The sequence below is a fragment of the Agelaius tricolor genome, unplaced genomic scaffold (genome assembly GCF_023055355.1).
Source record: "Agelaius tricolor isolate 1412-34295 unplaced genomic scaffold, bAgeTri1.0.p SCAF_121, whole genome shotgun sequence".
Taxonomy (NCBI): Eukaryota; Metazoa; Chordata; class Aves; order Passeriformes; family Icteridae; genus Agelaius; species Agelaius tricolor.
In genome coordinates, this window is record NW_027269381.1 from 193,304 (window position 1) to 218,066 (window position 24,763).

The 24,763-nt window shown below is 41.4% G+C and overlaps 1 protein-coding gene across 1 annotated transcript in view; it reads right to left on the reverse strand.

The window, feature by feature from the left end:
* The window catches only part of LOC139586533 (maestro heat-like repeat-containing protein family member 1), a gene marked incomplete at its 5' end in the record, with an annotated part of 138,167 nt that overhangs the window by 87,596 nt on the left and 25,808 nt on the right, over window positions 1-24,763 (reverse strand). Inside the window, 5 exons of the mRNA XM_071420034.1 lie at window positions 1,523-1,643; window positions 5,906-5,979; window positions 8,432-8,599; window positions 21,327-21,473; window positions 23,482-23,604. Coding sequence (XP_071276135.1) covers window positions 1,523-1,643; window positions 5,906-5,979; window positions 8,432-8,599; window positions 21,327-21,473; window positions 23,482-23,604 — 633 coding nt within the window. The remainder of the gene's footprint in view (window positions 1-1,522; window positions 1,644-5,905; window positions 5,980-8,431; window positions 8,600-21,326; window positions 21,474-23,481; window positions 23,605-24,763) is intronic.

Here is a 24,763-nt window from a genome sequence, read left to right on the forward strand (position 1 = left end):
TAATGGGGAAGATGGGAATAATGGGAATAATGGGAATAATGGGAATGGAAAAATCTGGAATGGGAATATTTGGAATATTGGGAATAATGGGGGTAATGGGAATAATGGGAATGGAAAAATTTGGAATGGGAATAATGGGAATAATGGGAATAATGGGAATAAATGGAAAAACTTGAAATGGGAATAAAGGGAACAATAGGAATAATGGGAATAATGGGAATGGAAAAATCTGGAATGGGAAAATGGGAATAATGGGAACAATGGGAATAATGGGAACTATGGGAAAAGTGGGAATAATGGGAAAAATGGGAATAATAGGAATGGGATTAATGGGATTAATGGGATTAATGGGATTAATGGGAATGGAAAGATTTGGAATGGGAATAATGGGAATAATGGGAATAATGGGAATAATGGGAATGGAAAAATTTGGAAGGGGAATGATGGGAATGATGGGAATGGAAAAATGGGAATAATAGGAATTGGGGAAATGGGGGGAAATGGGGAAAAATTGGGAATAATGGGAATAATGGGAATAATGGGAATGGAAAAATTTGGAATGGGACAATGGGAACAATGGGAAAAGTGGGAATAATGGGAAAAATGGGAATAATAGGAATGGGATTAATGGGATTAATGGGAATGGAAAGATTTGGAATGGGAATAAAGGGAATCATGGGAATAATGGGGATAATGGGAATGGAAAACTTTGGAATGGGAAAATGGAAAAAATGGGAATAATGGGAATTGGGGAAATGGGGAAAAATTTGGAATAATGGGGGTAATGGGAGTAATGGGAATGGAAAAATTTGGAATGGGAATAATGGGAATAATGGGAATAAAGGGAATGAGAAAATGGTAATAAAGGGATTAAAGGGAATAAAGGGAATAATGGGAATAATGGGAATAATGGGAATAATGGGAATAATGGGAATGGAAAAATCTGGAATGGGAATAATGGGAATAATGGGAATGGGGTTAATGGGGACAATTGGGAATGAAGGGAATAATGGGAATAATGGGAACAATGGGAATAATGGGAATAATGGGAATAATGGGAATAATGGGAATAATGGGAATGGAAACATTTGGAATGGGAATGAGGGGAATGAAATAATGGGAACAATTGGGAATGAAGGGAATAATGGGAATAATGGGAATAATGGGGATGGAAAAATTTGGAATGGGAATAATGGGAATAATGGGAATAATGGGAATGGAAAAATGGGGACAATGGGAATGAAGGGAATGGAAAGATTTGGAATGAGAATGATGGGAATGGAAAAATGGGAACAATGGGAATGGAACCCCGGGATGGAGGCAGGAACCCCCATTTCTCCCCCAGGCCCTGGGGCCGCCATTCCCACCCCGGATCCAATTCCCAGCAAATCCGGAGCCGCCCCATCCCAGCAGAGAGCCCAGGAAAAACCCGGAATGTCGCGATGGGAATTCTCCCATTCCGCTCCGGTTTTCCCCCAAAATTCCCAATTTTTTTTGGGGGGTTTTTCCCCGGAATTCCCACCTGGGCTCCGGGAGGCTCCGGGTGTTTCCCGGATTCGGGCGCGGGCAGGCCCAGGACGGAGGCCAGGGCCGTGTCCAGGAGCTCGGAGCGCTCGGAGTCGCTCAGGGGCGGCTCCAGGGCCCTGGGACGGGGTCAGGAAAATCCCGGAATGGGAACGGCCAAGGGGGATTGGGATGGGGAGAGTGGGAATTGGGGGGAATTATGGGGATTAATGGGAATTAATGGGGATTAATGGGGATTTATTGGGGATTATTGGGGATTTATTGGGAATTATTGGGGATTAATGGGGACTAATGGGGATTTATTGGGGATTAATGGGGATTTATTGGGAATTATTGGGGATTAATGGGGATTAATGGGGATTTATTGGGGATTATTGGGGATTTATTGGGGATTATTGGGGATTAATGGGGATTTATTGGGGAATTATTGGGGATTAATGGGGATTAATGGGGATTAATGGGGATTTATGGGGAATTATTGGGGAATTATTGGGAATTATTGGGAATTAATGGGGATTATTTGGAGTTATTGGGAATTTATTGGGAATTTATTGGGGATTAATGAGAATTATTGAGGATTTATTGGGAATTATTTGGAGTTATTGGGAATTATTTGGAGTTATTGGGGATTATTGGGAATTAATTGGGAATTATCGGGGATTTATTGGGGATTTATTGGGAATTAATGGGGATTATTTGGAGTTATTGGGAATTATTGGGGATTATTGGGAATTTATTGGGAATTACTGGGGATTATTTGGAATTAATGGGGATTATTGGGAATTTATTGGGAATTATTGGGGATTATTGGGAATTAATGGGGGTTATTTGGAGTTATTGGGAATTTATTGGGAATTTATTGGGGATTAATGAGAATTTATTGGGAATTATTGGGGATTTATTGCAAATTATTTGGGATTTATTGGGGATTATTGGGAATTTATTGGGAATTAATGGGGATTATTTGGAATTAACAGGGATTATTGGGGATTATTGGGAATTTATTGGGAATTATTGGAGATTAATGGGGATTAATTGGGGATTATTGGGAATTAATGGGGATTATTGGGAATTAATGGGAATTATTGGAAATTATTGGGAATTAATGGGAATTATGGGGAATTAATTGGGAATTATTGGGAATTATTTGGGATTAATGAGAATTATTGAGGATTTATGGGGAATTATTGGGGAATTATTAGGGATTTATTGGGAAATAATGGGAATTATTTGGAGTTATTGGGAATTATTTGGAATTATTAGGAATTATTTGGGATTAATGAGAATTATTGAGGATTTATTGGGAATTATTGGGGATTTATTGGGGATTATTGGGAATTAATGGGGATTATTGGGAATTAATGGAAATTATTTGGAATTATTGGGGGATTATTGGGGATTAATGAGAATTATTGAGGATTTATCGGGAATTATTTGGAGTTATTGGGGATTATTGGGAATTTATTGGGAATTATTGGGGATTTATTGGGGATTTATTGGGAATTAATGGGGATTATTCGGAGTTATTGGGAATTTATTGGGAATTATTGGGGATTAATGAGAATTATTGAGGATTTATTGGGGATTATTGGGGATTTATTGGAAATTATTTGGGATTTATTGGGGATTTATTGGGGATTATTGGGAATTAATGGGGATTATTGGGAATTATCAGGAATTATTAAGGATTGATGGGAATTCTGGGGAATTATTGGCAATTATTGGGGATTTCTTGGGTATTATTGGGGATTAGGGGGAATTTATTGGGAATTATTTGGAGTTACTGGGAATTTATTGGGAATTAATGGGAATTATTGAGGATTTATTGGGAATTATTGGGAGTTAAAGGGAATTAATGGGAATTATTGGGCATTTATTGGGAATTATTGAGAATTATGGGGAATTTATTGGGAATTATTCGGAATTATTGGGAATTTATTGGGAATTATTCAGAATTATTGGGAATTATTTGGGATATTTGGAGTTATTGGGAATTTATTGGGAATTAATGGGGATTAATGGGGATTAGGGGGAATTATTGAGAATTATTGGGGATTAATTGGGAATTATTTGGAGATATTGGGAATTTATTGGGAATTATTGGGGATTATGGGGAATTAATGGAGATTATTTGGAAATATTGGGGATTATTAGGGAATTAATGGGGATTAGGGGGAATTAATGGGGATTTACTGGGGATTTATTGGTGATTATTGGGAATTATTGGAAATTAATGGGAATTATTGGAAATTAAAAAAAATTATTGGGAATTATTTGGAATTAATGGGAATTACTTGGGATTAATGAGAATTATTGAGGATATATTGGGAATTATTGGGGAATTCTTGGGAATTAATGGGGATTACTTGGAATTCTTGGGAATTTATTGGGAATTATTTGGAATAATTGGGAATTAATGGGGATTACTTGGAATTCTTGGGAATTTATTGGGAATTATTTGGAATAATTGTGAATTAATGGGGATTAATGGGAATTTATTGGGAATTTATTGGGAATTATTGGGGATTATTGGGGATCAATTGGGAATTATTTGGAGTTATTGGGAATTTATTGGGAATTAATGGGAATTAATGGGAATTATTTGGAATTATTGGGAATTAATGGGAGTTAATGGGAATTATTTGGAGTTATTGGGAATTTATTGGGAATTAACGGGGATTATTTGGAATTATTGGGAATTATTGGGGATTAATGGGAATTATTTGGGATTAATGAGAATTATTGAGGATTTATTGGCAATTACTGGGGAATTATTGGGAATTAATGGGGTTTATTGGGAATTATTGGGAATTATTGGGAATTAATTGGGAATTATTCAGAATTCTTGGGAATTTTTGGGGATTATTTGGAGTTATTGGGGATTAATGGGAATTATTCAGAATTATTGGGGATTATTGGGGATTATTGGGAATTATGTGGAATTAATGGGGATTATTTGGAATTATTGGGAATTTATTGGGAATTAAAGGGAATTATTGGGGATTATTGGGGGGGGATTATTGGGGATTAATTGGAAATTACCGGGAATTATTGGGAATTATGGGGATTATTGAGAATTATTGGAAATTTGTTGGGGATTATTGGAGATTAATTGGAAATTATTGGGGATAATGGGGATTATTGGGGATTGTCGGGAATTATTGGGGATTAATGGGAATTATGGGGAATTATTGGAAATTATTGGGGATTTATTGGGAATTATTGGGAAATAATGGGGATTATTTGGAGTTATTGGGAATTAAAGGGAATTATTTGGAATTATTAGGAATTATTTGGTATTAATGAGAATTATTGAGGATTTATTGGGAATTATTGGGAATTAATGGGGATTATTTGGAGTTTTTGGGAATTTATTGGGAATTATTGGGGATCAACTGGGAATTATTTGGAGTTAGTGGGAATTACTGGGGATTTATGGGAATTATTGGGAATTATTGGGAATTATTTGGTATTAATGAGAATTATTGAGGATTTACTGGGAATTATTGGGGAATTATTGGGGATTATTTGGATTTATTGGGCATTTATTGGGAATTATTGGGGATTATTAGGACTTATTGGGAATTTATTGAGAATTATTGGGAATTATGGGGAATTATTGAGAATTACAGGGAATTATTGGGAATTTATTTGGACTTATTGGGAATTTATTGAGAATTATTGGGAATTACGGGGAATTATTGGGGATCAGTAGGGAATTATTGGAGTTATTGGGATTTATTGGGAATTATTGGGGATTATTGGAGTTCACTGAGAATTATTGGGGATTAATTGGGGAATATTGGGGATTTATTAGAAATTTATTGGGAATTATTTGGGAATTCCAAGGAGTGGCTCCAGGGACAGCGGAATTTGCAGAATTCCCGGAATTCCACGAAGTCCCAAGAATCCAATCCCAAATCCCAGTCCTGGAATTCCCAAAATTTCCAAGGATCCAACCCCAAATCCCGGAACTCCCAGAATTATTCCCGGAATTTTGGGAATTCCCAGAGGATCCAACCCCAAATCCCAAATCCCAGCCCATTCCCAAATCCCGATCCCGGAATTCCCAGGAGGCTCTGGAGTTCTCGGAATTCCGGAAATGTTGGGAATTCCCAAGGATCCAACCCCAAATCCCAATCCCAGAACTCCCCGAATTCCCGGAATTTTGGGAATTCCCAAGGGATCCAATCTCAGAATTCCCAGAACTCCCGGAATTCCTGGAATTTTGGGAGTTACCAAGGATCCAACCCCAAATCCCAGAATTCCCAGAATTATTCCTGGAATTTCAGGGAACCCCCAAGGATCCAACCCCGGAATTCCCAGAATTCCCGGAATTATTCCCGGAGTTATTCCGGGATTTATTCCCTGCCCAGGATACACCAGGTGTGCGCAGGCGCTCAGCGCTCGCTGCCGCAGCCGCGGCGCCTCCGGAGGCTCCGCCCTCAGGAATTCCTGGGAAAAGGGGAGGGAAAAAAAAACGGGAATGGGGCGGGAAAGGTCCGGAATGTCCCCTCTGGAATGTTCCGGAATGTCCCCTCTGGAATGTCCCAAGGGGATCCAAAGGGACCCTGGAATTCCTGGATTTCCCAGATTCCCTTTAATCCTTGAATTCCCGAATTTCCTGAATTCCCTGGATTCCCAAATTCCCTTTTCTTTGAATTCCTGAATTCCCTGAAATCCTTGAATTCCCAAATTTCCTGGATTCCCTGGATTCCCGAATTCCTGAATTCCTGAATGTCCCGGATCCCCAAATTTCCCTTTAATCCTTGAATTCCCAGAATTCCCGGATTCCCTTTAATCCTTGAATTCCTGAATCCCTGAATTCCCTGGATTCCCAAATTTCCCTTTAATCCTCGAATTCCCAAATTTCCCGGATTCCTTTTAATCCTCGAATTCCTGAATTCCTTGGATTCCCTGGATTCCTCAATTTCTTCAATCCCTGGATTCCCTAAATTCCTGAATTTCCTGAATTCCCTGGATTCCCAAATTCCTGAATTCCTGAATGTCCCGGATTCCCAAATTTCCTGGATTCCCGAATTCCCTTTAATCCTTGAATTCCTGAATTTCCCAGATTCCCAAATTCTTAAATTTCCTGGATTCCTGAATTCCCTTAAATCCTTGAATTCCTAAATTTCCTGGATTCCCAAATTCCTGAATTTCCTGGATTCCCTGAATCCCCAGATTCCCAAATTTCCTTTTAATCCTTGAATTCCTAAATTTCCTGAATTTCCTGGATTCCCAAGTTTCCTGAATTCCCCTTAATCCTCGAATTCCTGAATTTCCTGGATTCCCTGAATTCCTGAATTCCCCGAATTCCCGAATTTCCTTTTAATCCTTGAATTCCTGAATTCCCTTTAATCCTTGAATTCCTGAATTTCCTGGATTCCCAGGATTCCCTGGATTCCCTGAATTCCCTTTAACCCTTGAATCCTCGGAATTCCTGAATTTCCTGGATTCCCTGAATTTCCTGCACCCCTGACCTCACGGATTCCCGGATTCTATTCCCACGGGCATTCCCAGAGGCTCCCAGTCCCATTCCCAGTCCCATTCCCAGTCCATCCCAGTCCATCCCAGTCCATCCCAGTATCCCATTATCCCACCCCAGGATTCGCTGGATTCCCAAGTTTCCTGAATTCCTAAATTTCCCGGATTCCCCAATTTCCACTATCCCATTCCAGTCCATCTCAGTCCATCCCAGTATCCCAGTATCCCATTCCCAGTCCCTCCCAGTATCCCAGTATCTCGTCCCAGTCCCTCCCAGTCCATCCCAGTATCCCACTCCAGTCCACCCCAGTATCCTCCTATCCCATTCCCAGTATCCCATTCCCAGTGTATCCCAGTCCCTCCCAGTCCATCCCAATCCCATCCCAGTCCATCCCAGTATCCCAGCATCCCAGTCCCAGTATCCCATTCCCAATCCATCCCAGTCCATCCCACTCTCTCATTCCCAGTCCCTCCCAGTCCCTCCCAGTATCCCATTCCCAGTCTGTCCCAGTATCCCAATATCCCATTCCCAGTCCATTCCAGTATCCCACTCTAGTCCATCTCAGTCCTTCCCAGTATCCCACAATCTCACTCCAGTCGATCCCAGTCATTCCCAGTATCCCATCCCAGTCCATCCCAGTCCCTCCCAGTTCACCCCAATATCCCATTCCCAGTCCATCCCAGTATCCCAATATCCCATTCCCAGTCCATCCCAATATCCCATTCCCAGTCCATCCCAGTATCCCAATATCCCATTCCCAGTCCATCCCAGTATCCCATTCCCAGTCCATCCCAGCATCCTATTCCCAGTGTCCCATTCCCAGTATCCCATTCCCAGTATCCCAGTATCCCATTCCCAGTCCATCCCAATATCCCAGTATCCCAGTATCCCACAATCCCATTCCCAGTATCCCCATCCATCCCAGTCCATCCCAGTCCATCCCAGTATCCCATTCCCAGTATCCCAGTCCATCCCAGTATCCCACTCCAGTCCATCCCAGTCCATCCCACTATCCCAGTATCCCATTCCCACTCTCCCATTCCCAGTATCCCATTCCCAGTATCCCATTCCCAGTATCCCAGTATCCCATTCCCAGTCCATCCCAGTCCATCCCAGTATCCCATTCCCAGTATCCCATTCCCAGTATCTCATCCCAGTCCATTCCCAGTCCCTCCCAGTCCATCCCACTATCCCACTCCAGTCTATGCCAGTATCCCAATATCCCATTCCCAGTCCATCCCAGCATCCCAGCATCCGTGTCCCATTCCCAGTCCCTCCCACAATCCCATTCCCACAATCCCATTCCCAGTCCATCCCAGTCCCTCCCAGTCCATCCCAGTGTCCCATTCCCAGTCCATCCCAGTCCATCCCAGTCCGTCCCAGTCCATCCCATTCCCAGTATCCCAGTCCCAGTCTCACCACCATGAGCGCCACCAGCTCGGCCTTGTGGGCGATGCTGCCGGAGCCGCCGGGGCCGTTCCCGGGGTAATTCCCGAAATTCCCGGAATTCTTCCCGGCATTGCCGCAGGCCAGGGCTCGGCCGATCATGGAGACGCTGCGGGCCAGGCTCAGCTTCAGCACCGGGTCCTGAGGGATGGGGACCAACGGCACCGGCGTCAGCGGGGTCAGCGGGATCGGCACGGGGATCGGGATCAGTGGGATCGGGATCAGTGGGATCGGGATCAGTGGGATCGGGAACCAACGGCACCGGGGTCAGCGGGGTCAATGGGATCAGTGGGGTCAGGAACCAACGGCACCGGGGTCAGCGGGGTTGGGATCGGGATCAGCGGGATCAGCAGGATGGGAACCAACGGCACCGGGATCAGCGGGGTCAGGATCACTGGGATCAGCACCGGGATCAGCGGGATTGGGATCAGCGGGATTGGGAACCAACGGCACCGGGGTCAGCGGGATTGGGATCGGGATCATCGGGTTTGGGATCAGCAGGATTGGGAACCAACGGCACCGGCATCAGCGGGGTCGGGATCAGTGGGATCAGCACTGGGATCAGTGGGATTGGGAACCAACGGCACCGGGGTCAGCGGGGTCAATGGGATCACTGGGATCAGCACCGGGATCGGGATCAGCACCAGGATCGGGATCAGCACCGGGATCAGCGGAATCACCGGGATTGGGAACCAACAACACCGGGGTCAGCGGGGTCAGCGGGATCAGTGCGGTTGGGATCAGTGGGATCAGCGGGGTTGGGAACCAACGGCACCGGGATCAGCGGGATCAGGATCAGCGGGGTTGGGATTGGGATCAGCGGGATCGGGAACCAATGGCACCGGGATCAGTGGGGTCGGGATCGGGATCAGCAGGATGGGAACCAAGGGCACCGGGATCAGCGGGATCGGGATCAGTGGGGTTGGGAATCAAGGGCACCGGGATCAGCAGGGTTGGGATCAGCACCAGGATCGGGATCAGCGGGATTGGGAACCAAGGACACCAGGATCAGTGGGATCAATGGGATTGGGTTTGGGATCACCGGGATTGGGAACCAACGGCACCGGGATCAGCGGGATCGGGATCAGCGGGGTCGGGATCAGCAGGATGGGAACCAACGGCACTGGGATCAGCGGGATCGGGATCAGCGGGGTTGGGATCAGCAGGGTCGGGATCGGGATCACCGGGATCAGCAGGGTTGGGAACCAACGGCACCGGGATCAGTGGGATTGGGATCAGCGGGGTTGGGATTGGGAACCAACGGCACCGGGATCAGCGAGGTTGGGATCAGTGGGTTTGGGAACCAAGGGCACCAGGATCAGCGGGATCGGGATCAGTGGGGTTGGGAATCAAGGGCACCGGGATCAGCGGGGTTGGGATCGGGATCAGCAGGGTCGGGATCAGTGGGATGGGAACCAATGGCACCGGGATCAGCGGGATCAGGATCAGCGGGGTTGGGATTGGGATCAGCGGGGTTGGGATTGGGATCAGCGGGGTCGGGAACCAACGGCACCGGGATCAGCGGGATGGGGACCAAGGGCACCGGGATCAGCGGGGTCGGGATCAGTGGGATGGGGACCAAGGGCAGCGGGATCAGCGGGATCGGGATTGGGATCAGCGGGATGGGAACGGCACTGGGATCAATAGGGTCGGGATCGGGGGGTTGGGACCAAGGGCACCGGGATCAGCGGGATGGGGACCAAGGGCAGTGGGATCAGTGGGATGGGGACCAAGGGCACCGGGATCAGCGGGGTCGGGATCAGCGGGATGGGAACCAACGGCACCGGGATCAGTGGGGTTGGGATTGGGATCAGCGGGATGGGAACGGCACTGGGATCAATGGGGTCGGGATCGGGATCAGCGGGGTTGGGACCAAGGGCACCGGGATCAGCGGGATCAGGATCAGTGGAGTCAGGATCGAGGGCACCAGGATCAGCGGGGTCGGGATCAGCAGGATGGGGATCGGGATCAGCGGGATGGGAACGGCACTGGGATCAGCGGGATCGGGATTAAGGGCATGGGGATCAACGGGTTGGGGATCAGCGGGATGGGGATCGGGATCAGTGGGATTGGGATCAGCGGGGTTGGGATCAAGGGCACCGGGATGAGCGGGATTGGGATCAGCCCAGAACCTGGATTAGGATCAGCCTAGAACCAGGATCAGCACGGAACTGGGATGGGGATCAGCCTGGAAACTGGGATGGGGATCGGCCTGGAAATGGGATCAGCCTGGAACCGGGACTGGGATCAATGGGATCGGCCTGGAACCAGGATTGGGATCAATGGGATCGACCTGGAACCGGGACTGGGATCAATGGGATCGGCCTGGAACCGGGACTGGGATCAATGGGATCAGCCTGGAACCAGGATTGGGATCGGCGGGATCGGCCTGGAACTGGGACTGGGATCAATGGGATCGGCCTGGAACCAGGATTGGGATCAGTGGGATCGGCCTGGAACTGGGATTGGGATCAGTGGGATCGGCCTGGAACTGGGATTGGGATCAGCCCGGAACCAGGATCAGCCTGGAACCAGGATCAGGATCAATGGGATCGGGATGAGCCCAAAACCAGGATCAGCCTGGAACTGGGATCAGTCCAGAAATTGGGATCGGGATCAATGGGATCGGCCTGGAACCGGGATCGGGATCAGCGGGATCGGGATCAGCGGGATTGGGAGGAGCCCAAAACCAGGATCAGCCTGGAACTGGGATTGGGATCAATGGGATTGACCTGGAACCAGGATCAGGATCAATGGGATCGGGATGAGCCCAGAACCAGGATCAGTCTGGAACCAGGATTGGGATCGGCCCGGAACCAGGATCAGCCCGAACTGGGACTGGGATCAGTGGGATTGACCCGGAACTGGGATTGGGATCAGCCCGGAACTGGGATCATTGGGATTGGGATCATTTGGATTATTGGGATTGGGATCATTGGGATCATTGGGATCGGGATCATTGGGATCATTGGGATCATTGGGATTGGGATCATTGGGATCATTATCACTGGGATCATTGGGATCATTGGGATTGGGATCATTGGGATCATTGGGATCATTGGGATCATTGGGATCATTTGGATCGGGATCACTGGGATTGGGATTATTGGGATCAGCCTGGAACTGGGATTATTTGGATGGGGATCACTGGGATCATTGGGATCATTGGGATCATTGGGATCATTGGGATTGGGATTATTGGGATCAGCCTGGAACTGGGATTATTTGGATGGGGATCATTGGGATCATTGGGATCATTGGGATTATTGGGATTAGGGAATATTGGGATCGGGATCAGCCTAGAACTGGGATAACTGGGATTATCCTAGAAACCAGAATCAACCCTAAAAATAAAATAAAATAAAATAAAATAAAATAAAATAAAATAAAATAAAATAAAATAAAAATAAAATAAAAATAAAATAAAATAATAATTCCAGGAAAAAATCCAGGAGTCCCAGCAAAACCTGAAAAGTCCAGAAAAATCTGGCAATTCCATTTTTCAAAAATCCGGAAATTCCAGAAAAAAAAAATTCCAGGAATTCCAGATAAATCTGGGAATTCTTGCGGAAGCCGTTAGTGGCAGCGAGAGGGAGGCGTTAGCAGAGCCCAAGGAGAAAATTCCATGGAAAACCCTGGGAATTCCCAAGCAGAAAATTCCATGGAAAACCCCGGGAATGCCCCAAATCCGAGCCCTCAGAATTCCCGGGATGGGGAAAACCTCGGGATTGATCCCAAGGGAAGCTCCTGGGGGGGATTTGGGATTTTTGGGAATTTTTTGGGGATTTTTGGGGATTTTTGGGATGGGGAGGCCTTTGGGAAAGTCAGGAATTCCAGGGGATTTTCTGGAATTCTGGGATTGTGGAATTTCAGAATTATGGAATTCTGGGACAGCGGAATTCCAGAATCTTGGAATTCATGGAATTCCGGGATCTTGGAATTCATGGAATTCTGGTATCTTGGAATTCCGAGATCTTGGGATTATGGAATTCCCGATCTATGGAATAATGGAATTCCAAGATTGTGGAATTGATGGAATTGATGGGATTTCTAAAATAATGGAATTCCAGATTCATGGAATTCTGGGATCTTGGAATTCATGGAATTTCTGAAATCCTGGGATCCCAAAATTCCAGATTTATGGAATCGTGGAATTTCGGAATTATGGAATTCTGGGATCATGGAATTGATGGAATTTCAGGATTCCAGAATCAGGGATTATGGAATTTATGGAATTCTGGGATTGCAGAAATCCAGAATCACGGGATCGTGGAATTGATGGGAATTCTAAAATAATGGAATTCCAGATTCATGGAATTCTGGGCATCTTGGAATTGATGGAATTTCAGATTTATGGAATAATGGAATTCCGGGATCGTGGAATTTATGGGAATTTTCTAATAAGGGAATTCCAGATTCATGGAATTCTGGGATCTTGGGATTCTGGGATTTTGGAATTATGGAATTCCAGATTCAGGGAATTTATGGGATTTCTAAAGTAATGGAATTCCAGATTCATGGAATTCTGGGATCTTGAATTTATGGAATTTATGGAATTCCAGGATCCTGGAATTTGTGAAATCCTGGGATTCCAGACTCATGGAATGATGGGATGGTGGAATTTATGGAATTCTGGGATCCCAAAATTCCAGATTTATGAAATTGTGGAATTCTGGAATTTAGGGAATTTCAGAATTATAGAATTCTGGGATCATGGAATTCTGGGATAGCAGAAATCTGGGATCGTGGAATTGATGGAATTTATGGGATTTCTAAAGTAATGGAATTCTGGATTTATGGAATTCTGGGATCTTGGAATTCATGGAATTCTGGGATCCTGGAATTCATGGAATTCTGGGATCTTGGAATGATGGAATTCCAGATTTATGGAATAACAGAATTCCGGGATCTTGGAATTAATGGAATTTATGGGATTTCTAAAATAAGGGAATTCCAGATTTATGGAATTCTGGGATCTGGGATTTATGGAATTTCTGAAATCCTGGGATTCCAGATTCATGGAATTCTGGGATCCTGAAATTATGGAATTCTGGATTTATGGAATAATGGAATTCCAGGATCTTGGAATTAATGGAATTTATGGGATTTCTAAAATAATGGAATTCCAGATTTCTGGAATTCTGGGATCCTGAAATTCCAGATTCGTGGAATTGATGGAATTGATGGGAATTCTAAAATAAGGGAATTCCAGATCCATGGAATGCTGGGATCCTGGAATTTCTGAAATCCTGGGATTCTGGGATCCCAAAATTCCAGATTAATGGAATAATGGATTTCTGGGATTGTGGAATTTCAGAATTATGGAATTCTGGGATCAGCGGAATTCCGGAATCATGGGATGATGGAATTGGTGGAATTCATGGAATTCTGGGATCTTGGGATTATGGAATTCCAGATTTATGGAATAACAGAATTCCAAGATTGTGGAATTTATGGGAATTCTAAAATAATGGAATTCCAGATCCATGGAATTCTGGAATTTATGGAATTCTGAGATCCTGGAATTTCTGAAATCCTGGGATTCTGGAATTCTGGGATCACAGAACTCCAGATTTATGGAATTCTGGGATCATGGAATTCTGGGACAGCAGAATTCCAGAATCACGGGATCATGGAATTGATGGAATTCTGGGATCTTGGAATTTACGGAATTCATGGAATTCTGGGATTCTTGGGAGTCCGGGATGTTGGATTTATGGAATTTCTGAAATCCTGGGATTCCAGATTCATGGAATTTATGGAATTCTGCCATCCCAAAATTCCAGATTTATGGAATCATGGAATTCCAAGAATTGTGGAATTCTGGGATCATCTGGGCTGGAATTTCCAGGCCCCTCTGCCAGGCAAGGCCTTTCCCACCCCCCCCCCCCCCTTTTTCCCAGGAATTTTCCCAGGATTTTCCCAGGAATTTTCCTGGAATTTTCCCGGGAATTCCGGCGTTTTCTCGGGAAGCGCTTCCAGCCCGGAATGAGAAGGAAAAGCAGAGAGAGAGAAAATTCCAAGGCCAATCCCAACATTCCCTACCTTGGTCTCTACTTTAATTCCCAGAACCTGAACGGGTGGAAAAAAACCAAAATTCCCATCAGGAAAATCCCAAATTCCGGTGGGAAAAATAAAATTCCAATTAGGAAAAACCCAAATCTGACTGAGGAAAACCAAAATTCCAGTGGGAAAAAAAATCTCAAATCCCATCAAGGAAAAAAAAAATTACCTGGAAAAACTCAAATTCCTGGAAAATTCCTGGAAAATTCAAAAAAAAATCTCCCAGAAAATTAATGGGAAATTCCCAGGAAATTCCCTGAAAATTCCCAGAAAAATGCCCAGAAGTTCCTAAAAAAATCCCAGAAAAATGATCAGAAAATTCCTAGAAAATTCCTGGAAAATTCCCAGAAAAATCTGGAAAATTCCCCAAAAATTCCCAGAAAAATTCCTGAAAAAATCTGGGAAATTCCTAATAATTTTTTAATTTTTTAAATAATAATTAAATAACAATTTGTTAATTTTTCTCAGAAAAAATTAAAAAAAAAATTAAAAATCCGAAAAAAACCCCAAAAAATTCCCAAAAAATCCCCCAAAAATTCCCAGTAAATTCCCAATAAATTCCCATGAAATTTGCAGGAAATTCCAAAAAAAAAAAAATCACATAAATTGAAAGTTCAATAACAATTTTTTAAAAAATTCCCTCAAAATTCCCTCGAAATTCCCAAAAAATCAAAAAAAATCCCAAAAAATTCCTCAAAAAATCCCCATAAAATTCCCAATAAATGTCCCAAAAAAATCTCAAAAATTTCCCATAAAATTCCCAATACATTCCCCAAAATAATCCCATAAAATTCCCATAAAAAATCCCAAAAAACCCCATAAAAATCCCAAAAAAATCCTCAAAAAGTCCCATAAAATTCCCAATAAATTACCTCAAAATTCCCATTAAAAAATCCCAAAAATTTCCCATAAAATTCTCAATAAATTCCCCCAAAAAATCCCCAAAAATTCCTAATAAATTCCCCCCAAAATCCCAAAATCCCCATAAAAATTCCCCAAAAAATCCCCAAAAATTCCCAATAAATTGCCTCAAAATTCCCATAAAAATCAAAAAAATCCCATAAAAATCCCAAAAAAATTCCCATAAAATTCCCAATAAATTGACCAAAAAATCCGAAAAATCCCCCAAAAAATCCCATAAAAATCCAAAAAAATTCCCAATAAATTTCCTCAAAATTCCCATAAAATTCCCCATAAAAATCCCAAAAATTCCCCAAAAAATTCCCCAAAAAATCCCATAAAAATCCCAATAAATTCCGCAAAAAAAATCCCAATAAATTCCACAAAAATTCCCCAAAAAATCCCAAAAATTCCCATAAAAATCCCCAAAAAATCCCATAAAATTCCCAATAAATTATCTCAAAATTCCCATTAAAAAATCCCAAAAATCCCCAATAAATTCCCCCAAAAATTCCCATAAAAAAATCCAAAAAAAATCCCAAAAAATTCCCCATAAATCCTCGCTCCTGCCCTTGCTGTGGCCGTGCTGCAGGAGGTGCTGCAGCAGCTCCATGGGCACCAATGATGGTCACTGAAAATTCAGTAACGATTTTTTTAAACAATTCCCTCAAAATTCCCCAAAAAAATCCGAAAAAAAATCCGAAAAAATTCCCAAAAAAACTCCCCCAAAAATCCCATAAAATTCCCAATAAATTACCTCAAAATTCCCATTAAAAAAATCCGAAAAATTCCCATAAAATTCCCCAAAAATTCCCCATAAAAATCCCAAAAAAATCCCAATAAATTACCTCAAAATTCCCATAAAAATCCCCAGGAAATTCCCATAAAATTCCCATAAAAAATCCCCAAAAATCCCAAAAAAAACCCCATAAAAATCCCAAAAAATTCCCATAAAATTCCCTATAAATTACCTCAAAATTCCCATAAAAATCCCCCAAAAATTCCCCAAAAATTCCCCCCAAAAAATTCCCAATACATTCCCCAAAAATTCCCATAAAATATTCCCATAAAAATTCCCAAAAAAATCCCAAAAAATCCTAAAAAAATCCCCAAAAATTCCCATAAAAATCCACAAGAATTCCCCAAAAAATCAGAAAAAATCCAAAAAAATTCCCAATAAATTCCCCAAAAATTCCCGTAAAAATCTGAAAAAAATCCCATAAAATTCCCAATAAATTACCTCAAAATTCCCATCAAATTCCCCATTAAAATCCCAAAAAATCCCATAAAAATCCCCAAAAAATTCCCAATAAAAATCCCAAAAAATCCCCAAAAAAATCCCAAAAAATTCCCATAAAATTCCCCACAAAAATCACAAAAATTCCTGTAAAATTCCCCATAAAAATCCCGCAAAAAATCCCAAAAATTCCCAAAAAATTCCCATAAAATTCCCATGAATCCCGGGTGCTGCCCTTGCTGTGGCCGTGCTGCAGGAGGCGCTGCAGCAGCGCCTCAGGCGCCACCGCCGGTCATTGAAAATTCAATAACGATTTTTTAATAAATTCCCAAAAAAAATTCCCATAAAAAATCCCAATAAATTACCATAAAAATCCCAAAAAAATCCCCAAAAATTCCCATAAAAATCCCCAAAAATTCCCCAAAAATCAGAAAAAAGTCCAAAAAAATTTCCAATAAATTCCCAATAAATTCCCCAAAAAATTCCCCCCGAAAAAATCGCCAAAAAAATCCCAAAAAAATCCCATAAAAATCCGAAAAAAATAAAAAAAATCCCAATAAATTACCTCAAAATTCCCATAAAAAATCCCCAAAAAAATCCCAAAAAATTCCCAATAAATTACCTCAAAATTCCCATAAAAATTACCAATAAAATCCAAAAAAATCCCATAAAAATCCCCAAAAAATCCCATAAAAATCCCAAAAATTCCCATAAAATTCCCCAGAAAAATCACAAAAATTCCTGTAAAATTCCCCATAAAAATCCCGCAAAAATTCCCAAAAAATCCCGCAAAAATTCCCAAAAAATCCCGCAAAAATTCCCAAAAAATCCCCAATAAATCCCGCTGCTGCCCTTGCTGTGGCCGTGCTGCAGGAGGCGCTGCAGCAGCTCCACGGGCACTGCCAGTCATTGAAAATTCAATAACGATTTTTTTTAAAAATCCCAAAAAATTCCCATAAAAATCCCCATAAATTACCCAAAAATTCCCATAAAAATCCCCAAAAAATCCCATAAAATTCCCTCAAAATTCCCATTAAAAAAATCCAAAAAAATTCCAAAAATTCCCATAAAATTCCCCATAAAAATCACACAAAAATCGCAAAAATTCCCCATAAAATTCCCCATAAAAATCCCCCAAAAATCCCCCAAAAATCCCCAATAAATTACCTCAAAATTCCCATTAAAAATCCCCAAAAATCCCCAAAAAATCCCAAAAAATTCCCATAAAAATCCCCAAAAAATTCCCCAAAAAATCCAAAGAAATTCCCAAAAAAATAGAAAAAAATTCCCAATAAATTCCCCCAAAAAAATCCCCAAAAATTCCCAATACTTTACCTCAAAATTCCCATAAAAATAAAAAAAAATCCCATAAAAATCCCCAAAAAATTCCCATAAAATTCCCAATAAATTGACCAAAAAATCCCAAAAATTCCCATAAAATTCCCCACAAAAATCACAAAAATTCCTGTAAAATTCCCCATAAAAATCCCGCAAAAAATCCCAAAAATTCCCATAAAATCCCCAATCAATCCCCGGTGCTGCCCTTGCTGTGGCCGTGCTGCAGAAGGCGCTGCAGCAGCTCCATGGGTGCCATTGCCGGTCATTGAAAATTCAATAACAATTTTTTTAAAAATCCCAAAAAAATTCCCATAAAAAAACCCAATAAATTACCATAAAAATCCCAACAAAATCCCCAAAAATTCCCATCAAATTCCCCAATAAATTCCCTCAAAATTCCCATAAAAATCCCAAAAAAATCCCAATAAATTACCTCAAAATTTCCATAAAAATAAAAAAAAATCCCATAAAATTACCTCAAAATTCCCATAAAAACATCCCAAAAATTCCCCATAAAAATCCAAAACATCCCATAAAAATCTCCAAAAAATTCCCAATAAATTAACCAAAAAATCCAAAAAATTCCCCAAAAATTCCCCAAAAAAATCAAAAAAAAAATCCGAAAAAAATCCCAAAAAAAAATCCCAAAAATTCCCTCAAAATTCCCAATAAAAATCCCAAAAAATTCCCCATAAATTCCCCCCAAAAAATCCCAAAAATTCCCAATAAATTCCCATAAAAATTCCCATTAAAAATCCCAAAAAATCCCAAAAAAGTCCCCAAAAAATAAAAAAAATCCCAACAAATTCCCATAAAATTCCCAATAAATTACCTCAAAATTCCCCAAAAAAATCCCAAAAAAATCCCCATAAAATTCCCCATAAAAATCCCAAAAATTGCCATGAAATTCCACATAAAAATCCCGCTAAAATTCCCAAAAAATCCCCAATAAATTCCCCAAAAAATTCCCAAAAATCCCCATGAAATCCCCATAAAATCCCCGGTGCTGCCCTTGCTGTGGCCGTGCTGCAGGAGGCGCTGCAGCAGCTCTGGGGGTGCCATCGCCGGTCATTGAAAATTCAATAACGATTTCTTAAACAATTCCCATTAAAAATCTCAAAAAAAATCCCATAAAATTTCCAAACAATTCCCAATAAATTCCCCAAAAATTGCCAAAAAATCGCCAAAAAATCCCAAAAAATCCCAATAAATTACCTCAAAATTCCCACAAAAATCCCCCAAAAATTCCCAATAAATTAACCAAAAAATCCCCAAAAAATCCCCCAAAAAATTCCCAAAAAAATCCCAAAAATTCCCATAAAATTCCCAAAAAATCCCCAATAAATCCCCGGTGCTGCCCTTGCTGTGGCCGTGCTGCAGGAGGCGCTGCAGCAGCTCCATGGGTGCCATTGCCGGTCATTGAAAATTCAATAACAATTTTTTTAAAAATCCCAAAAAAATTCCCATAAAAAAACCCAATAAATTACCATAAAAATCCCAACAAAATCCCCAAAAATTCCCATCAAATTCCCCAATAAATTCCCTCAAAATTCCCATAAAAATCCCAAAAAAATCCCAATAAATTACCTCAAAATTTCCATAAAAATAAAAAAAAATCCCATAAAATTACCTCAAAATTCCCATAAAAACATCCCAAAAATTCCCCATAAAAATCCAAAACATCCCATAAAAATCTCCAAAAAATTCCCAATAAATTAACCAAAAAATCCAAAAAATTCCCCAAAAATTCCCCAAAAAAATAAAAAAAAAAATCCGAAAAAAATCCCAAAAAAAATCCCAAAAATTCCCTCAAAATTCCCAATAAAAATCCCAAAAAATTCCCCATAAATTCCCCCCAAAAATTCCCATAAAAATTCCCATTAAAAATCCCAAAAAATCCCAAAAAAGTCCCCAAAAAATAAAAAAAATCCCAACAAATTCCCATAAAATTCCCAATAAATTACCTCAAAATTCCCCAAAAAAATCCCAAAAAAATCCCCATAAAATTCCCCATAAAAATCCCAAAAATTGCCATGAAATTCCACATAAAAATCCCGCTAAAATTCCCAAAAAATCCCCAATAAATTCCCCAAAAAATTCCCAAAAATCCCCATGAAATCCCCATAAAATCCCCGGTGCTGCCCTTGCTGTGGCCGTGCTGCAGGAGGCGCTGCAGCAGCTCCGGGGGTGCCACTGCCGGTCATTGAAAATTCAAGAACGATTTCTTAAACAATTCCCAAAAAAATTCCCATAAAAAATCCCAATAAATTCCCATAAAAATCCCAAAAAATTCCCAAAAAATCCCAAAAAATTCCCATAAAAATTCCCCATAAAAATCCATAAAAAATTCCAAAAAATTCCCAATAAATTCCCCAAAAAATCGCCAAAAAAATCCCAATAAATTACCTCAAAATTCCCACAAAAACCCCCCAAAAATTCCCAATAAATTAACCAAAAAATCCCCAAAAAATCCCAAAAAATTCCCCAATAAATTTCCCAAAAAATCCCCATTAAAAATCCCAATAAAATCCCAAAAATTCCCATGAAATCCCCAATAAATCCCGGTGCTGACCTTGCTGTGGCCGTGCTGCAGGAGGCGCTGCAGCAGCTCCAAGGGCACTGCCGGTCATTGAAAATTCAATAACGACTTTTTTAAAAATTCCAAAAAATTCCCATAAAATTCCCAATAAATTCCCCAAAAAATCCAAACAATTCCCAACAAATTCCCCATAAAATTCCCATTAAAAATCCCAAAAATTGCCAAAAAATCCCAAAGAATTGCCAAAAAAATCCCAAAAAATTCCCATAAAAATCCCAATAAAGTACCTCAAAATTCCCATAAAAAATAAAAAAAAATCCCAATAAATTCCCCAAAAAAATCCCAAAAAATCCCCCCAAAAAATCACCTCAAAATTCCCATAAAAAATCCCAAAAAATCAAAAAAAATCCCAAAAACTTCCCATAAAATTCCCAATAAATTCCAAAAAAATCCCAAAATTCCCCCAAAAAATTCCCCAAAAAATTCCCCAAAAAATCCCTAAAAATTTGCAAAAAATTCCCATAAAAATTCCCCATGAAAATCCCCAAAAAATCACCTCAAAGTTCCCATCAAAAATCCCATAAAAATCCCAAAAAATCCCAATAAATTACCTCAAAATTCCCACAAAAATCCCCCCAAAAAATCCCCCAAAAATTCCCAATAAATTAACCAAAAAATCCCCAAAAAATCCCCAAAAAAATTCCCCAAAAAATCCCAAAAAAATCCCAAAAATTCCCATTAAAAATCCCAATAAATTTCCATAAAAATCCCATAAAAATCCCAGTGCTGACCTTGCTGTGGCCGTGCTGCAGGAGGCGCTGCAGCAGCTGCGGTTCCAGGCGCGATCGCAGCAGCTCCGGGGGCGCCGCCGCAGCCACGCGGCCGTAGCAGAGCACGAGCGCCGCCCGCAGCTTCTCCTGCTCCGCCTCGCTGCGGTCCTGGGGGGAAATAATGGGGGGAAATATTGGGAAAAGGGTGGGGAAAATATGGGGGAAATGGGGGGAAAAGGGTGGGGAAAATGGGGGGAAAAATATGGGGAAAATGGGGGGAAAAGGGTGGAAAAATATGGGGAAAATGGGGGAAAAATGTGGGAATAACATGGGGAAAATGGTGGGAAAATGGGGGGAAAAGGGTGGGAAAATATGGGGAAAATGGGGGGAAAAATATGGGGAAAATGGGGGGAAATACGGGGAAAATGGGGGGAAAAACATGGGGAAAATGGGGGGCAAATGGGGGGCAAATGGGGGGAAAAATATGGGGAAAATGGGGGAAATGGGGGAGAAAATATGGGGGAAATGGGGGGAAAAGGGTGGGAAAAGGGTGGGGGGAAAGGGTGGGGAAAATGGGGGAAAATGGGGGAGAAATATGGGGGAAATGGGGGGAAAATGGGGGGAAAAGGGTGGGGAAAACGTGATAAATGGGGGGAAAAGGTGGGGAAAACATGGGGGGAAAGGGTGGGGAAAACATGGGAAAAATGGGGGGAAAAGGTGGGGAAAACATGGGGGGAAAAGGTGGGAAAAGGGTGGGAAAATGGGGGGGAAAGGGTGGGAAAAATATGGGGAAAATGGTGGGGGAAATATGGGGAAAATGGGGGGAAATGGGGGGAAAAGGGTGGGAAAATATGGGGGAAACGGGAGGAAATATGGGGAAAATGGGGGGAAAAATATGGGGAAAAAGGGGGGAAAAGGGTGGGAAAACATGGGGAAATGGGGGGAAAGGTGGGAAAAATGTGGGGAAAATGGGGGGAAAACATGGAAAAATATAGGGAAATGGGGGGAAAGAAGGGGGAAATGTGGCAAAAAACAAGGGAAAAATATGGCAAAAAAGGGTGGAAAATGGGGGAGAAATATGGGGAAAATCAGTGAGAAAGGGTGGGAAAATATGGGGGAAATGGGGGGAAATTTTTCCCATTTTTCCCCATTTTTTCCCATTATCCCCATTTTTCCCCCATTTTCCCCCATTTTTTCCTTTTTTTCCCATTTCCCCCCATTTTCCCCATTTCCCCCGATTTTTTCCCATTTTTCCCTTTTTTTTTGCATTTTTTCCAATTTTTCCCCATTTTCCCCCATTTTCCCATTTTTTCCCATTTTTCCCATTCCCCCCATTATTCCCCATTTCCCCCATCTTTTTCCCGATTTTTTCCCCATTTTCCGCATTTTCCCCCATTTTCCCAAATTTTCCCCATTTTTCCAATTTTTCCCCATTTTTTCCCATAATTCCCCATTTTCCACATTTCCCCCCATTTTCCCCCATTTTTTCTCATTTTTTTCCCGTTTTTCCCATTTTTTCCCATTTTCCCCATTTTTTTCCCATTTTTCCACCGTTTTCCCCCATATTTTCCCATTTTTCCCATTTCCCCCCAATTTTTCCCATTTTTTCCCTTTTGTCTCATTTTTTCCCCTTTTCTCTCCATTTTTCCCCATTTTTCCCATTTTTCCACCGTTTTTCCCCATTTTTTCTCCCATTTTTGCCCAATTTTTCCCATTTTCCCCCATTTTCCCCCATTTTTGCCCCATTTTCCCATTTTTCCCCATTTTCCCCCATTTTTCCCCCATGTTTCTCCCATTTTCCCCATATTTTCCCCATATTTTCCCCCTTTTTCCCCATTTATCCCCATTTTTCCCATTTTCCCCCATTTTTCCCCCAATTTTTCCCCATTTTTCCCCATTTTTTCCAATTTTCCCCCATTTTTTCACATTTTCTTCCCATTTATTCCCCATTTTCCCCCCATTTCCCCCCAATTTTTCCCCATTTTTCCCATTTTCCCCCATTTTTCCCCCATTTTCCCCATTTTTATTCCCATTTTCCCCCATTATTTCCCCATTTTCCCCCATTTTCCCCCATTTTCCCCCATTTTCCCCCATTATTTCCCCATTTTCCCCCATTTTCCCCCATTTTCCCCCATTTTCCCCCCATTTTCCCCCATTTTTATTCCCATTTTCCCACCTTGAAGATGCTGAACAACCCCTGGGATTTCCTCAAGGCCTCGGATTTCCCAAATTCCTCCAATTTTTCCAAGGTTTCCTCCAGGTGGCTCCGGGCACAGATCCCAAAGCAGAACGAGAGGCCCTGAGGGAATTTTGGGAATCAAATCCTGCAGCTGAATTCCCAAATTTTTTTTAGGATTTATTCCCACTCTTTGGTTGTGTCAAAGGAATGGGAAAATTCCAAGAATTCCCAAATTTTTGGCAGCAATTCCCGGCTGGGATGGAATTTCCAGGGAATTTTGCTGGAATTCCAGGAATTTCAGCCACAGGTGGTTGTGGTCAAGGAAAATGTTGGGAAAGATTTTTTTTCCCACTTTTTTTCCATCTTTTTTTCCACCTTTTTTTCTTCCATCTTTTTTCCATCTTCTTTTGCTTTTTTCCACCTTTTTTCCATATTTTTTCCATATTTTTATTCCATAATTTTTCCATTTTTTCCAGGGTTTTTTCCTCCATTTTCCACCTTTTTTTCCCCACCTTTTTTCCATCTTTTTTCCCATTTTTTCCATATTTTTTCCATTTTTTTTTTCTCATTTTTCCAGGTTTTTTCCTCCATTTTCCACCTTTTTCCCCACCTTTTTCCATCTTTTTTTGCTTTTTCCCACCTTTTTTCCATCTTTTTTTCCATCTTTTTTTCCCATTTTTCCAGGGTTTTTTCCTCCATTTTCCACCTTTTTTTCCCCCACCTTTTTTTCCATCTTTTTTTCCATTTTTTCCTTTTTTTTCCATTTTTTTCTCATTTTTTCCAGGGTTTTTTCCTCCATTTTCCACCTTTTTTCCCACCTTTTTTCCATCTTTTTTTCCATTTTTTCCATATTTTTTCCATTTTTTTCCCATTTTTTTCCATATTTTTTTCCATAATTTTTCCCATTTTTCCAGGGTTTTTTCCTCCATTTTCCACCTTTTTTCCCCCACCTTTGTTCCATCTTTTTTTTCCATTTTTTCCATAATTTTTCCATTTTTTCCAGGGTGAAAAAAAAGATGGGAAAAGGCTGGGAAAAAGGTGGGAAAAAAAACCTGGAAAAAAGCTGGAAAAACCTGGGCTCCAGGAAGGAATTGATCCAAAAAAATCTGGAATTTTTTAGGAAGATTTCCATGATTTTAGCCAAAATTCCAAGAAATTCCAGGATTTTAGAAAGATTTCCACAGAATTCCAGGATTTCAGCTGGGAATCCCAGGAAATTCCAGGATTTTAGGAAGATTTCCATGGTTTTAGCCAAGAATTCCAAGAAATTCCAGAAATT